This window comes from Danio rerio, chromosome 17 (assembly GCF_052040795.2).
Source record: "Danio rerio strain M-AB ecotype USA chromosome 17, GRCz13ab, whole genome shotgun sequence".
NCBI lineage: Eukaryota > Metazoa > Chordata > Actinopteri > Cypriniformes > Danionidae > Danio > Danio rerio.
In genome coordinates, this window is record NC_141037.1 from 38,619,071 (window position 1) to 38,635,266 (window position 16,196).

Below are 16,196 nucleotides of genomic sequence, written 5' to 3' on the forward strand. Positions count from 1 at the left end.
ACGGGAGAATTAGGGTTGCGCTGGTCTGAAAATAGCATCAAATCGCGTCAAACACATCTTGCGCCTTATTGTGCCGGGTGTGTGATAGGGTCCCATTTCATTTCCTTGTTTGTAATGGGACATTTTCACTCACTCTTATTTATTAGATGGTGCTAATAATGCACTGAAAATGCCCTGGAAATGAGGAGACTGGAGTACAGTCATTGGAAGTAACACAAAATATATTTATAATTTTAAATATGGATATTTTTATTACAAAACTGCATGGATTCACTAAAGAAAACATTTATTCATCATATCCGCCTCCATTTCTTATGAATAGATGTGCTTTATTCTCTTAGTGTCCTGATAAAAACCAGCTGACCGTTGGCATTGTACAACTGGAAAAGGGCAAGATCATTTTTAAAATGCCTCTGATTGAATTTGAATGAAAAAACTAAAGTACCCAAACATGCCTTGAGGGTGAGTTGATCATAGGATAATGTTTGATAATGTTTGGTTGTATTAACCCTTTAAACAAACAAATAATAGCAAAATAACTAAATAAATGAATAAATGCATTCATACATGCAATTAAAAAAAAAGTAAATAAATTCCATCTATAGTTGAATATATTACTTCAACACAAAAATTGAATACTGCAAAAATGAATAAACAAGAATAAAGGATTGTTTCAGTCCCATGTGTTCAAGACAATACAATCAAACTACTGTAGTGTGTGAGGATGTCAATATAAAAAGAATATTCCTTCATGGAAACAATTATTTCTCATTTTCATCAGATTGTGGCAGACAGAACTCAATAGCATTTACTGTCATGCTATTTTGACTTTTGAGGAGGATGCCTGATGGATGTTTGGGAACACCATCATCTTAGACATTTCTGGGACAGTTCTTCTTATTTTTTAGAATTATTAAAACAAACATTGAAACTATGTGATCAGTGTGCTTTTTAGTCCAGTTATCACCTGTTGTGGCAAAATCACAAGATCTTTAATGCACACTGAGAACTGTATCCTGCAAATGTGTTTTCGATTAAGTTTATGCACATATTATTTACACAAATAATAACAAAACATCTGCCTCAAATTAGCACATATAGTTGAAGTGGAATTATTAGCTCCTCTAAATTATGATCCACCTGTTTATTTTTTTCCCAATTTCTTTTTACTGGAGAGAAGTTTTTTTTTTAACGCATTTCTAATCATAATAGTTTTAAGAACTGATTTCTAATAACAATTTCTAATAAAATGCTATCTTTGTCATGATGACAATAAATGATATTTACTACATATGTTTCAAGACACTCCTGTACAGCTCAAATTGTGATTTAAAGGCTTAACTAGGTTAATTAGGTTAACTTGGCAGGTTAGGGTAATTAGACAATTTTTTAATGATGGTTTGTTCTGTAGAGTATCGGGGAAAAAATATAGTGTAAAGGGGCTAATAATTTTGTCCCTAAAATGGTGTTTAAAAAAATAAAAAGTGCTTTTATTGTAGCTGAAATAAATCAAATAAGACTTTTTCCAAGGGAAAAAATATTATTAGACATACTGTAAAAAATTCCTTGCTCTGTTTGAGAAATGTTTAATAAAAATAAATAAATTCAAAGGGAGCTAATATTTGTTACTGTATGTTGTTTAGGTGTATTTTTAATGCATGTTCACTTTAGCATTCCAATCCAGCATTTTTTAAATGTGATATCCTATAAATGTGCATAAAAATGCGAATGGAAGCATATGATTACAATTATATATACTTTTATATAATTACATAATTTACATTTTAATATTCAAGATATTTAAAAATGTTCACGAAAATAGCAGCACAACAGTTTTTAAAATTGATAATTAGAAACGCTGAATGAGCACAAAGACGCAATAACATTAAATGATATTAATGTTTTGACTTTAATTTTGAGTAACCAAATCCTGTTTCGCTGTTATTTTACCCGTCTTTACAGAAACACTCCACCTTTTATTGAAAAAGGCAAGTTTTACAAGTCTCCCAGAGCATTTTTAGAATCCATCCGGTTGATTTCTTATTCTGGCTGGGACACTTTTAGCTTAGCTTAGCACAATGAATTGAATCGAATTTGACCATTAGCATTACGTTCAAAATAATTTTAAAAAGAGTTTTGATCATTTTCCTTTTTAAAGCTTGAAAAACAGGCAGCGGTTGAGAGCAGTCCATCCAGAATTCAGCGATTCTGTGATCGCAGAATATTACTCTAAATCCAAACAAGTAGCACAAAGTTTAGACGAGTTTCCAATTTTTTAAATGCGGCAGAATTTCTACCGATGTTAGCCAGCCAAGACACAGCCTAATTCCTTTCGGATCAAAAAAGCCAATGCCTGACACTGGGAGCTTCAGAGCTTGTCTATTAATAATAAATGGTATAGTATTAGAAATTAGATTACACAATATTAGAAAACCTGATATTGTGATATTTTATTTTTCTGTGATAAATATTGCGATATGGGATATTTTCATAAAATAATTTTAATAGCATAATGTCAAGGTTTTCTATGGAGTCTAACAGTATTTAAGTGCAGATTTTGAATTACCACAATGGCAAAAAAAATGCTTTTCTCTGTGACTGTTTTGTCTCGTTTCTAGTCCAAATATCTAAAAATTCTTAGCTCAAGTAAAAATATTATTTGTTTTCAACTTTTTATTATTTTAAGTTTTTCCTGAAAACAAACAAAACTTTGTCAGTGGGCAAGAAAAATAACCTTGTTTTTGCTTTGAATTGAAGATATTTGGACTAAAAACAAGACAAAAATATTAAATAAGGTTTTTAGCTCATATCTAAATTTCGTATAAATATAGTAAGTAAATACAATTCTGTAGCTCCTGGTCAACTATAATTCCGACTCAACATTGCATATCTTGTGATGTGATTATTGTGAATGCACACATTGCGTCATTGATGCAAAAACGATATATTGTGCAGCCCTATTAGTCAGTGCTGATTTTAAGACAGGGCTAGTTCAAACTGCCAATATTTAGATAAAAAACAGTATATGTCACTTACAAATTCTTGGTCGTGATTGTTGGCAAAGAAGTGCTGCAGTCTGCAAGGCCAATCAGCCCGGCGCTCCAACAGGCCATACTGAGTCTTCGGTCCACACATATAGCAATTCCATGGGTCTTCTTTAATAGCTGCCTGCGCCGCACCAGGACCCACCAACAAATCCACACACTCCACACAGAAACACCTGCAGGACAACTTAGAGGTGAAGGACTGAAGGACAGTATAGAAAAACTGAGCATCAGAGTTCAGTCTTACCTGCAACAGTTATTGTTTCCGCACATGAGCACTTCCCTCCCTCCACAGCAGATGGTACAGTAGGACTGGTAGCCATCGTCATCGTATTGATACGCACATTCTAAAAAGCAGTTCTATAAAAGGACAAACGCATAAAAAGTTCATTTGTTTATAGAGGATTGCCAAATAGAAGAAAGCTGGAATATCGGCATGTACTGATGAGAGGACTTCTTTCTGGGAGTTTGCAGTTTATATTTAAAAAACTTCCAAAACATTGTACTTTATGAAATCACTTCCAAAAAACTGCTTATCTTAAAGGAACACTCACCCTTTTTGAGTACATAGAGTTATACAGTTGAGTTTGACCATTTTTGAATCCATTCAGGCCATCTCAATGTCTTGCAGGAGCACTTTTAGCTTAGCTTAGCTTAGCTTAGCATAAATCATTAAATCGGATTAGACCATTAGCCTGTCGCTCAAAAATAATAAATAAAATAAATAAAGTTTTAATAGCTTTCCTTTTTAAAGTTTGACTCTTCTGTAGTTACATTGTGTACTAAGACCAATGGAAGAGCTGTCTAGGAACTATACTCTCATCTGTACCATGGCTGCAGCAGGTGCAATGATATTACTCAACACCTGAAAATAGTCCCTAGCTAGGTAACTAGGTGACAGTGACAGGAAAATTATCAAAATGTTAAAAACAATTGAACGAGATGCAAATGGTCTAATCTGGTTCAATGGATTATGCTAAACTAAGCTAAAAGTGCTCCCGCCCTACTAAAAAAAAACAGCTTAAACCAACATAGGCTGGTTGGCTGGTTTTAGCTGGTCAACCAGGCTGGTTTTAGAGGGGTTTTGGCCATTTCCAGGCTGGTTACCAGCCATTTCCAGCCTGGTCTTAGCTAGATAGGCTGGAAAATGACCAGCTAAATCCAGCTAAAACCAGCTTAAAGAGTCTGGTTTAAGCTGGACATTTTAGCTGGGCTTCCAGCCTGGCTAGGCTGGTCAAGATGGTTTTAGCTGGTCATCTCTCAGTCTGAGCAGCTAAGACCAGGCTGGAAATGGCTGGAAACCAGTCTGGAATGGCCAAAACCCCTCTAAAACCAGCCTGGTTGACCAGCTAAAACCAGCCAGGAATTTAGCAAAATAGATTCAAAAATAGTAAAATTTGATTGTTTAACACTAGGGGAGTTGTACCATTTCCAAAAAAAAAGTGGAGTGTTCCTTTAATAATCAATTTGTAAATGCTGAAATTAGCATAGTATTTTCATTGATTGCTTATTAAATAATATAGTTAACAAATGAAACCTTACCTAACAATGTTTTAAACTAGCATTAGCAAAACTCTGTGTAGCTACTATGCTCACTAACAACATTAACTCACATAATTATACTTTAAACTAGCATTAGCATAACTTTGTGTAGCTACTTTACTCACTAACAACATTACCTCACAACTGTACTAACTCCTAAATAACAGATTGCAATTAGGTGACAGTTGCTTTGATCCCTAAATCTTGACTAAACGTAGTAGTTTTCTTTACCTTTGAACACTCATTTAATGATATTTATTACTATTAAATCTTTAAATCTGTGCTAATGATCAGATACAGCAAACAGTGTGTATGTGTGACTTAAAAGTCAAAGTCAAAGTCACTGCCAATAATGTAGATAATAAAATCACAAGCAGGCAAACAAAGCAGCCCTCAAGGAAGTGGGAAGCAGGGATTTCCTGGCGTTTACCGTACAGCTCTGGCACATTCCTCCAATGAAGAGCGGGTGCTCCAGGGAAACATACAGGCTGCCGCAGGAGATGCAGATGTCTGAAGCGTGGAAAGACAAAGAGATTTCACTAGAGAATATTCTGACACTGACAGACAGTAATGAAACACATCTCTATGCGGAAAACATACCTTCAATGTTTCTACATTTCTGACGGACATCGAACACAAGCCTCTCTGAAAAACAACAGACAAAACTGTTCAATAATGGAAAACTTTCCGGTCTTTCGAGCATCTGGAGCGTTTTTAACTTAAATTATTGCTGAATGGACACTCCAGTGGTTTATATCTTGATAATATTTAGATTGTTTCGATTATTTTTCATTTCTTTCTTTCATTTATATGAGAAAAAAATAAGTGAATATACTTAATACGTCAAATATTTACACAATACAGTTTTAAAAATAAAACTTATTTCCATTGTGGTCCTTGATGTGAAGTTCAGATTATCCTACTCCCAGTAACAGGGACACCATGACACTACATTATAATATAAATACAAATACAATTACAAAAAAAGCATTGCAACATACTGTTTAATCCAACAACATACTATTAATTATTCAAAACTAAGTATTATTTTGCTGGCCTGAATTTCATAAAGTGAAATAATGCTACTTATTGTAGAGGTGCGATATTCAATTCAATTCTATTCAATTCAAGTTTATTTATAAAGCACTTCCACAATGTAGACTGTGTCAGCCGCTTAACATAGAAGTTCTAGTAAAATGCAGATTTCAGAGTTGAAGTTCAGTTCAGTGTGGTTTAAATTTCATTGCTGAATGTTCAAACACTGAAGAGTTTGTCCATATTTTGGGACAATATTAGGAAAATATATAGGTTTAGGGAGGTTGTTGGAGCCGTTGTTGTTAGTGGTAAAAATAGTGTTTTCTTGTACATTTTATCCAATTTGTTTCTACTAAAATGACAAAGGCACATTTAAAAAAATATTTAAAAATGTATCTCATTTTAAGATTAAAAATAAATTGGCAGTTCATTCCACTGTGGCAACCCCTGAAAAATTAGGGAGTAAGTCAAAGAAAAGTGAGTGAGTGAAAATACAAAAATAATGCATTTTATAATAGTATATAATGTCACACTAAATAGTATAGTATGGGGGGATGGAGGAATATAAAATAAACGATTCTGTTAACAAATTTGTACATGATTTTACAAGTAACCTGATATTTGCCAAGCTCTGACTAAACATTAACTAGAATATTACTGAAAATAAATTGACTTTTTTTTGTAGATTGAATTTTTTTCAGCATTGTAGCACACCAACAAATCCTGGTAAAATATCATATAATAAATATATTAAATATGTGAGAAATAATTGATGACAGGCGGTTTAATTATTTAAAATCTTGAACTCAATTAAAAATGAATGCAAAATTCAGAGTCAATTATTTCAGTTGCCACATCAACAATTATCTAAAGGCAAACTAGTTCGTACTGCTGGTTAAAACCCTGTGTAAAATATAAATCCATTGGTTTTAAGATCTTTATCTTTATCTTTGTCATATGTCTTTATACGCACTTCAGTATAAACATTCAGTTACTTTTTGTGCAAATTTTTTTCAATAATTATGTTACTGTCACGATCAGCAGCGATCTAACCACCAAACTACAATCCTGCCTCATGATGGATTACAAAACCCAGCCATGGACCACACTTACGCACACACACACATAAACAACTAGTTCCAGATCCTGACTAATTAGATACTCATAGCTGATACTCATGACCACTATTTAAACCCCTCTGTTCCACACAAATGTTGCAGAGTATTGTTAAGCTGTTGCTGTCCTTATGTAAGAGGGGTCTCCTTGTTTCCAGTGTTTTTGACTTTGGACTGTTTATCGTGTTTTGATTCCTTGCTGCCTGCACTTAACCTCTCGCCTGTTTTTTGATTATGCTTCTGAATTGCCTACTATAATGTTTATGCTGGTATTTGACCCCGGCCTATTTGACCATTCTCATAATTAAGCTGTATGTGGAATTATCCCTGTGTGCATAGCATACATACGCAACCGTTACAAATGATTTCTATTTTATTGTAAAATGCTGTTTATTTATTAAGTGATCCTAAGAAAATCTTTGCCAGTTTCCACAGTAAATAAAAAAGATATTAATAACTAGTATTGATATTTAACTAAATATATATTGAGATATTGTTTAATATTCATTTAAATAAGTTTATTTATAAAATTTAGTTCAATTATGATTAGACATTAAATAATAGAATGATTTCTGTAATCATATAAATTACATTTAAAAAAATAATTCAATAAATAATAATATTGATTAAAGTAATTCTGAATATAGGCGGTTCATTCGGTTGTGGTGACTCCTGATTAACAAAAGGACTAAGCCGAAAAGAAAATGAATAAATATAATTATTTAAGGTAATAACAATAATATTATACATATATTATAAATGTATATATATATATATATATATATATATATATATATATATATATATATATATATACACTATATTACAGTTAAGAATATATATTTACATAAATATATTAAAATGTATTATGTATTATTATCATGATTATCATCATTATACACATTTAACAGACCATACTTGGTATGAATGATATAAATTTAAGTGCATAATATTAATTAAATTGATAATTTTTTTTATTAATATCAAGCATTACATTTAACATTAACGCATTTTATCCAATAAATACACAACATAATTAAAGAAATATACATGCCACTGTATGAACTACCAAACAGTTCCAAGTGGAGTTAAACTTTTGCCTCTCTATTGAACCAACAAAGGAGATGGTGCAACCCTGCTCCACTTTTTCTCCATTTGATTAGTAAATAAAGCTGCATGCTGATTTACCAGCCCTTTTCTTTAATATACCTTTGAGCTTTTCCTCTTCTAAAACATGAGAACTTTTAGGATTATCTTAAAAGTTCTATTTTGAACGCCTTTGCCAACAAAATTTGAGCATGTGCCATATCTCAAAGCGTATCTCTTTAAACTGGCAAGATTAAACACAAGCCTCGTCATAGTTCCAGACACACCCTCTAGTGTTTACACTGCGCCGGCTGAGCAGATGAGTGCTCTAATCCTGATTTAGCATGTGTGTGTGTGTGTGTGTGTGTGTGTGTGTGTGTTTACAGGCTTGAACTCTGTGAACTGGGTTGAGTGAGAGTGTCTGCTCACCTCGAGTCCGCTCGTCGATCATTTCTTTGACCTTGGGTTTCTCTGTGACTGTGCTCTTGCGGGGCTTTTTGGCTGGTGGGGGCAAGTATGAAGCCGCCTCTGGCTCCACCCACTCACACATCTCATAGGGCTCCGCTGATAGAGGCACAACAACACATGTACAGTTATAAAAACAAATCTTTCATGAAGTAAATACCATACTGTAAAAGCTGATTCAGATTGAGAAGATGTAAAGTGCAGATTACTCAAAATATGTGAGAGAAATTAATGATATTTCACTGTGTTGTCTGGTATTTATTGTGATAACCACTAAGTATATACTGAGAGACAAAAACATCCTGTATCTTTAGAGTTATTTTTGTTTATATTTCATTTATTGTCTATATTTTGATTGTTAACCTTGCTCCTGGATGCCTCCCAGCAAATAATTTTGTAGACAGCTTGGCTAAAACAAGGCTAAACTTGGGCTATCAGTGAAAATCTAATAGACATCCAAGAATAGCCTAAAACTAGTCTAGTAGTCAAATAGACAGATTAGACAGACTGTATATTTGTAGTCATTCATTTATGTTTATTTGATGACTAGTCTAGTTTTGGCCTATTCTTAGACGTCTGTTAGATTTTCGCTGACAGACCAAATTTAGCCTAAGCTGACACGAAAATGAATGAATGTTTAAAAATAACAATACTATTCATTTTACCCAATAATGCACTTAAAAATCTACATTAATGCAGTCTACATTAATGAGAAACAAGCTAAATATTGTCTTTAAAATCATCATATGTTTCAGCTCTTGGCGATATCTTTGCCTACTATCTAAAATACTATCGTCGATCGGCACAACCCTATTTGGCACCATGTCTGAGTCCACTAAATCCTTGTTCCTAACAAGTCCTTAAAGATGCAGTATGTGACATCCAGTGGTTGAACTAGGTACTACATGCCTGGTTCAAAACACACATAAGCGCAGGTTGCCAGATTGACGACATCAACAGAAGTGTCTATCGAGGCTGAAGGCTGATTAAAACCGTGCCCTAAACAAAAGCAATGGCGCATGATAAAATGAATATTTTCCATATAAAAAGGAGTTTTTGTTCATACCAACACCTGAAATGTTTATTTTAGAAATGGCTTTTATTTCTTGCAGCTGAACAACAGAAAACTGACAATGATCACCTCAGGTACATCTCATGTGCTTTATACAGTGTTAAATGCTAATACTGTGGGTTTGAATGCCCTTTTACATGACATTTATTAAAGCAACAGCAGATAGTTCACCTCAGATCTTGAAAAGAAAATAAAGTGTTTGAAACTGAACTTTAGAACTAAACACATGTGAATGATTAAGCATCTACATTTAATGATGTTAAAGTGGGTTAATGTGTATTAAATAGATTTTGAACCATACTATTTCATCGGAGTGGAGTAAGTGGACTATTCTATGCCTCTGAATGGCTGTAATTAAAATTCAGTCATGTTTCGTCTGGTGCAGACAGCCAAATTGCTTATCACTGCAAATCTCATCCTGTAGCGTGTTGTTAGGACACAGAGTAACAATGTAACCTGCCCACATAATGTTTGCATTGGTAATATTTATCTTATCTGCTAATTAATAACCACCTCATGTGGGACTCTAAATCTGTGTCTCCAACTCGGAATCTACTACTGTCCAAATTAACTACAGATCTGTTCCTCATTGTACCTTAAAAGTGAACCTTAAAAGTACAAAATTATACCCTAAAGGTACTAATGTGCAGCTGTAAAGTACAAAAGTATACCTTTTGTAAAGGTACCGTTCTAGTCACACCTTCTGAACCTTTATTTCTGAGAATGTATTCAGTCAGCTTAAGTTTACTATTTACTATTTCACATCAATAAGACATCTTTCTTTATTTAACCTGAAATGTTTGATTAAAAGACCTTTCCATTGATTAATTTCACTGTTTGGTTTTACAGCAGACAAAACTAATGTGCATAATTCATTTATCCGAGTGCAGGAACAAGAAAAAAACTGAAAAGTAAATTCTCTGTCAAAGCACATTTCAGGATTGTTGAAATTAAAGGCTGATCTTGCATGTCTTATCTGGAATTGTTTGTTGTTTACAATAGGGGTGTCACCATTTAAATTTTTAATCGAAATCGATCGAAATTTATGCTCAAGTTCGATTATCGAATCAAAAAATAGAATCTTTTTAACTTTTATTCAATGTTTATAATGAAAATCCAAATAGATTCAATTAATTTGATAAACAAAGCAAGTCTCTTATATAATATATCTACTAAAAGACAGAAAATATTACTGTATAAACTGCATTGTGCATAAATCAGATGAACATTTTTATATTAGTCAATAATATTACTGTAATTAATTTAAAAACTGAATAAATATAGATTTACACATTTACTCAAGTAAATAAACAGAATTACTGATGCGCTAAAAATCGGAATGTGGTGTGTCCACGCACATGTCTGGAGGTCAGGATAGTTTTGATTTGACTAGTTTTTCCTTACAAGCTTAATTCCTCGGGTGCTGGCATGTGTACAGGCTTAAAGGATAAACATCTAGAAAGCATCTACGACTGTACTCAGATGCCAAACTGACAAAACCAACAGAAAATCTCCCCAGATCGCACATATCTTAATAAAAGTTTGAAATAAATACAAATAAACTTGAATTTCGTCACAGTTATAGGGCTACTTTATGTAACACATATCCATATTTCAACAGATCAAGTTTGTGTAAACACTTAAGCTTCTGCAATCAGAGTTATATACAAACCAGGCTCATTCTGAAAACATACCTCTATATACATTGCCAGAGAGCGCTAAATACCTCTTAGCAGTTACATTTTTTTGCAGTTTTTCCGATTTTTTCAATATCGTGCAGCCCTAATCCAAATGACAGAATTTTAATTTCTCAGCGAACTATCCCATTAAACCAGTTTGATATTTTTCAAGGCAAAGCAAACGGATATATGAATATCAGTAGGAAACCACGGCATTCTTACATTCAGGTGGATCCAGGCCTTTAGGTCCCGTGGGTTGAAATCCAGACATGGCCCATTCAATCATCTTTTTATTTTCCACATCTACTAACTTTGAAGAGTCAGTGTCGTCGCTCGCTGGGCAAGAGAGGAAGGTTTTGCCTGCTCTAGTGCTGGCTACCTGTAAGACAAGACAGTCCAATGGTTCCATTAGATTATTAATGCACAAAATATCAATAAACTGAGCTTGATTTAGTACTCTGTTTGTACCACAAAATAAACTCCTACCTGTAGCACCTCAAAGATGGCTTTCTTGTACATTGGTTGCTTATTGTAGGTTGGCTGGTGAAAGGCGTTGTGGAAGGAACTCAAAGGCAACAGTTTCTCAACACAGACCTACAGGATGAAGTTGAACAACAAAAGTATTTTAGACAAACATTTAAGGCAGTGCTTTACATAACAATACAGGGTGATTCCAAAAGAATACCACAACTTTGAAAATCGTGAACTCTGCGAAGAAGAAAAGGAGAGCTAAGCTCTATCTGTCATCAATTTAAGGAAGCTCTGAATGCTCTTTTGGTTGCTCATTTGGTCGCTAGAAGTGCTGTTGGCCCATATACCTTCAGTTCTGTTGTAATGCAAAGATGGAGTCTGCTCAACAAAAAGCTTTTTGCGTTATAGAGTACGGCAGAAGTGAATCATAGGCAAACCTATCTGGAAATGTTGCAGAATTGGCTGTTCCCTCAACTCGAAGAAGAAGCACGTCAATTCATAATTCAGCAGGATGGGGCCCCATCCCATTGGCACTTATCTGTCTCTGCCTATTTGAATGAAAGGTACCCAAAGCAATGATTTGGGTAACAGAGCACTTCATCACTGGCCTCCTAGAAGCCTTGACCTTACCCCCTCTGATTTTTTTCTATGAGGGAAAATTAAATATATTGTGTTACTACCAAATCTACCAGCTAACATTGAGGAACTAATTGAGGAAGGGGAGGGGGGGTCATATTGAACATCTATCAACTTGCTTTCCACTGGAAAACAAAATTGTTAAGTACTCTACACATTGATTAATTACCCAAGGTTCCATTATTAATTCATTCATTTATTCATTTTCTTGTCGGCTTAGTCCCTTTTTTATCCGGGGTTGCCACAGCGGAATTAACCGCCAACTTATCCAGCAAGTTTTTACGCAGCGCATGCCCTTCCAGCTGCAACCCATCTCTGGGAAAAGGTTCAATCATGTTTCTTTAATTAAATAAAGATTTTCAAAGCTGTGGTATTCTTTTTGATTTACCCTGTATAATAAAATAGTTTTGGCAGAATATAAAATATGAAATACAATATATTCTGTTATTAAGGCTTACAGGGATAGTTCACCAAAAAATTAAATTGTCCTCATGATTTACTCACACTCAAGTGGTTCTAAACTTTTAGAACACAAAACAAGATATACTGAAAAATGTTTGAGAAAAGCAGTCATTGATATCCATAGTATGAACAAAAAATACTATGGAAGTCAGTGGCCTTTTTTCCAACATTTTTCAGTATATCTTCCTTTGTTTTCAGCAGAAGAAAGAAACTCCAACACGTAAAGAACTTTCATTTTTGAGTGAACTATTCCTTTTTATTGTTTCCTTAAGGCAGAATCAAACTGTGCCATTTTTCTATAATCCTGAACGATTGTAACATGTTGGACTGCACAAGCATGGCTGCTATGAAACACTGTAAAATATCAGCTGTCATAATGTCAAAATGAACAATAAAGATGCGCCAAACATAGAAGAAAACTCCTTTACAGTTTGACTTCATCCATCCGTGACACTTTCACTATCCTGCATTCTGAAATGATTCCTCACAGCAAATGCAAACAATCTGCAGCTGCAGTGTTGCACACGGCATGTCTCAATAATAAAACCAAGAAGATAAAAAACTGTTTTTTGTCACATGGTTTGCGTCAGCAGATTCGGCGCTCCTATTGGTTCTTAGATTGAGGCTCAACGCAGCTGTTGCATTAAAGAGTCTGAAATCTTCTGACACTGCCAGAACTTCATCAAAGGAAAAATCTGATTGCAACATATTAAATGGCTGTCTGTGAACATGTCAAACCAACGATCAAAGATCACAGATTTTAGCCTAGGATTTCAGGAATCTTTTAGGATTTCCCAAATTTGTCTGAGATGACAAAATCATGGCTGAAATCTCACAGTGTGAGCAGGGCCTTAAATACAAAAGTGATTTTTTAAAGACACAGATTAACCAATAATGAAAATGACCTCATTGATTACTCATTATCTATTCATTACATTATGAGTTTCTTTTTTCTATTGAACAATAAATACTGTATATTGTAAAGAATGCTGGTTAATGGCACTCATTAACTTCGACAGTAGCAAAAGTAATACTATGGAGTTCAATTAGTGCCAGTATTCTAACATGAATTAATATGAACAATACTAGTTCAGCACTTATTAATCATCGTTCAACATCTACTAATGCCTTATTAAAATCTGTGAGTTAACACTAGCAATGAACAAATGCATTTTCTCTAATTAGCATGAACAAATACTATAATAAATGTATTGTTGATTGTTTGTTATTAAATACAACCCATATTGTAAAGTGTTACTAGAAACTCAATTAGATTTTGAACAGGTGAAGGGTCAGTAAATGATGACAGAATGATCATTTTTGGGTGAACTATGCCTTAAAGAATTAATTTGTTTGACACTTTGTGCAGCAAGAGTGAATAGAAACTCACCACAGAAAACTTGCCATCGCCAAACCATGTAACCCATCTGGTGCCTTCGGCTGCTGGGCTGCGTCGAGTCATCCTCCAGGATACGACCCGGCCCGGCCACCAGGAGTATCCTCGTAACTTTCCCCACACTAGCTCGTTAATGCCAAAACCTCGGCCATCCTGCAACAGACGAGACAAAACAAGATGAATCACGTTACATTTACACAATAAAAGGAGAAAAGTCATAAGTACTCTTAAACTACCTACAGTATAAGGTGCCTTTCTCAAGATGTAATACAACTGTCAGGTGTCTGTGAAGTTTCAGTTCAAATACAACACAGATCATTTGTTTTACCATGCCGTTTTTGGAGATGTTTCTTTAAATGCAAATGAGCTGCTCCTTTCCACCCCTTTCCAGAAAAGGGCTTTGTCTTCAGCATGTGCCTCAGTAAGTCTCAAGACAACACATAATTTTACTTTATCAGTCATCAAGAACATTTATTATCTGAATGCGTTTTAAAGCCTTGACCTGTACTATTTTAGTTCGGATCACAACAATACTATAGTACAAAGTTTCAAATTACTCCCAATTTACACATGAGACGAGCCATTCAACAAAAGAAGGGTGCCGTTGTTTAAACCAGACTTTCAAATCTGTTAAGCCAGATCAGTTCTAGGATATCTTGGAATAATCCAGGGATTTCTCTGAGAATGATTAGCTTATCAGTAAGCAGATGTCAGAGGTCAGATATTTTGCTTTGATAATAAGTCTAAACACAGGTTAAGCTCTAAAGAAACTTTCCGACTAACCAAATAAAGCCCAAAGCGTGGTTTTATATTTACATGTATGTTTGCGTGTACACAGATATAATGAAGGGTCTGACACAGAGGGATCCATTTGCAGTATATTTATTAAATAGAGTTTAATAACAATAAGCACACAGATGTTATCCGTGTGCGAACTCACATCAAACACAGTAGTATTAAGTCGAAGGGCTGGCGGCAGGCAAACACAAGGCGAGTAATCAGGCATGGGTCAGAGGCAGGCGGCGAGGATCAAAGTCGGTATTCAGGCTTGGGTTCAGGGCAGACGGCAGGCAAGACAAGGTCGAGATACAGTCCAAGGTAAGCAACGGGAAAGCAGGCAAGGATGAGAAATGCTCAGTAGTGTTAGCCGGGGCAGAACAAGACTTTGCACTGAAGCGTGTGTGAGTGCTGCTTATATGTGTGTGCCAGGTGATTATGAGATGTGCTGAAGGTGTGTTTGTGACAATCAGTCAGTGAGGATGACGTAATATATTAGAAGTCCGGTGATGATGCTGGCCAGCGAGGGGAATGACTGGGACCGAGTCGGTAACAGTAAAACACACACCCTTTTAAAGTTTACTTCATTTTATATGCAAGTACTTGATTCACGTACACTAGAAAGATCTGTCTGTGACAGGTATTTGTGTGTTTTAATAACAAAAAACATGATATAAGTGTGGATATCTTTAATCCCCTCACACAAGCATTCATAAACACAATTATCTAATATTTTTTCCTGTCTCTAATGTTTAGTTTACTAGATCTTTTACATCTGTGAATGAATGACCTGGTCCAGTACTGATGTCTTGTGGACAAACCAATAACTGCAAATACAATTAACAGGGAATATGCAAGCTGAGCAAACATTTACATCTAGTCAAAAACAGGCAGTGTTTGTAGGTACTAGCAGAGGTGGGACCAAGTCATTGTTTGGCAAGTCACAAGTAAGTCTCAATTCATTGCCCTCAAGTCCCGAGTCAAGACAGGCAAGTCCCGAGTCAAGTCCCGAGTCAAAGGCAACAAGTCTCAAGTCAAGTCCAAAGTCCTGCAGTTTGATTTTCGAGTCTTTTCGAGTCTTTTTAACAGAAAAATAAAATATATACAGATTAGGTATGGTTGTAAGATCTGTATTAATTAAACAAACCTTTTTTTATGAAAGAACATCGCTCAGATATATAAAAATACAAATGCAATTTTCTGAAAAAGTACTGAACAGTGCTGCGTCTCGTCTTCACAGCATAATGCACAAGAACGAGTTCCACCAAAAAAAGACTCCATATTGCCTCACATCACACAGAAATTGCAGGTCTCCTGCTGTCTAATTCATAAAGTTTAGTTGTGCTATATTATGTCTTCGGTGATCAACTTGTGATTAACCAAAATTACATAACCTCAATGTGGTAGCAGTAGACC

General features: G+C 34.8%; 2 protein-coding genes across 26 annotated transcripts in view; both read right to left on the reverse strand.

The window, feature by feature from the left end:
* Window positions 1-16,196, reverse strand: part of dpysl5a (dihydropyrimidinase like 5a) — a 122,463-nt gene that overhangs the window by 51,237 nt on the left and 55,030 nt on the right. The window lies entirely within an intron of this gene.
* dnmt3ab (DNA (cytosine-5-)-methyltransferase 3 alpha b) overlaps window positions 1-16,196 on the reverse strand; it is a 116,100-nt gene that overhangs the window by 16,207 nt on the left and 83,697 nt on the right. For 15 of the 25 annotated variants that reach the window (XR_015512570.1, XM_087289049.1, XM_087289047.1 and 12 more), the window contains 8 exon segments: window positions 13,998-14,156; window positions 11,525-11,632; window positions 11,261-11,417; window positions 8,252-8,386; window positions 5,187-5,231; window positions 5,017-5,096; window positions 3,292-3,404; window positions 3,037-3,220 (listed from right to left, as the gene is read on the reverse strand). Coding sequence is in view for 14 of the 25 variants with exons in the window: in XM_087289049.1 (XP_087145175.1) it covers window positions 3,037-3,220; window positions 3,292-3,404; window positions 5,017-5,096; window positions 5,187-5,231; window positions 8,252-8,386; window positions 11,261-11,417; window positions 11,525-11,632; window positions 13,998-14,156 (981 nt within the window). In the remaining 11 variants the exon portion in view is untranslated. 25 annotated transcript variants of the gene reach the window in all.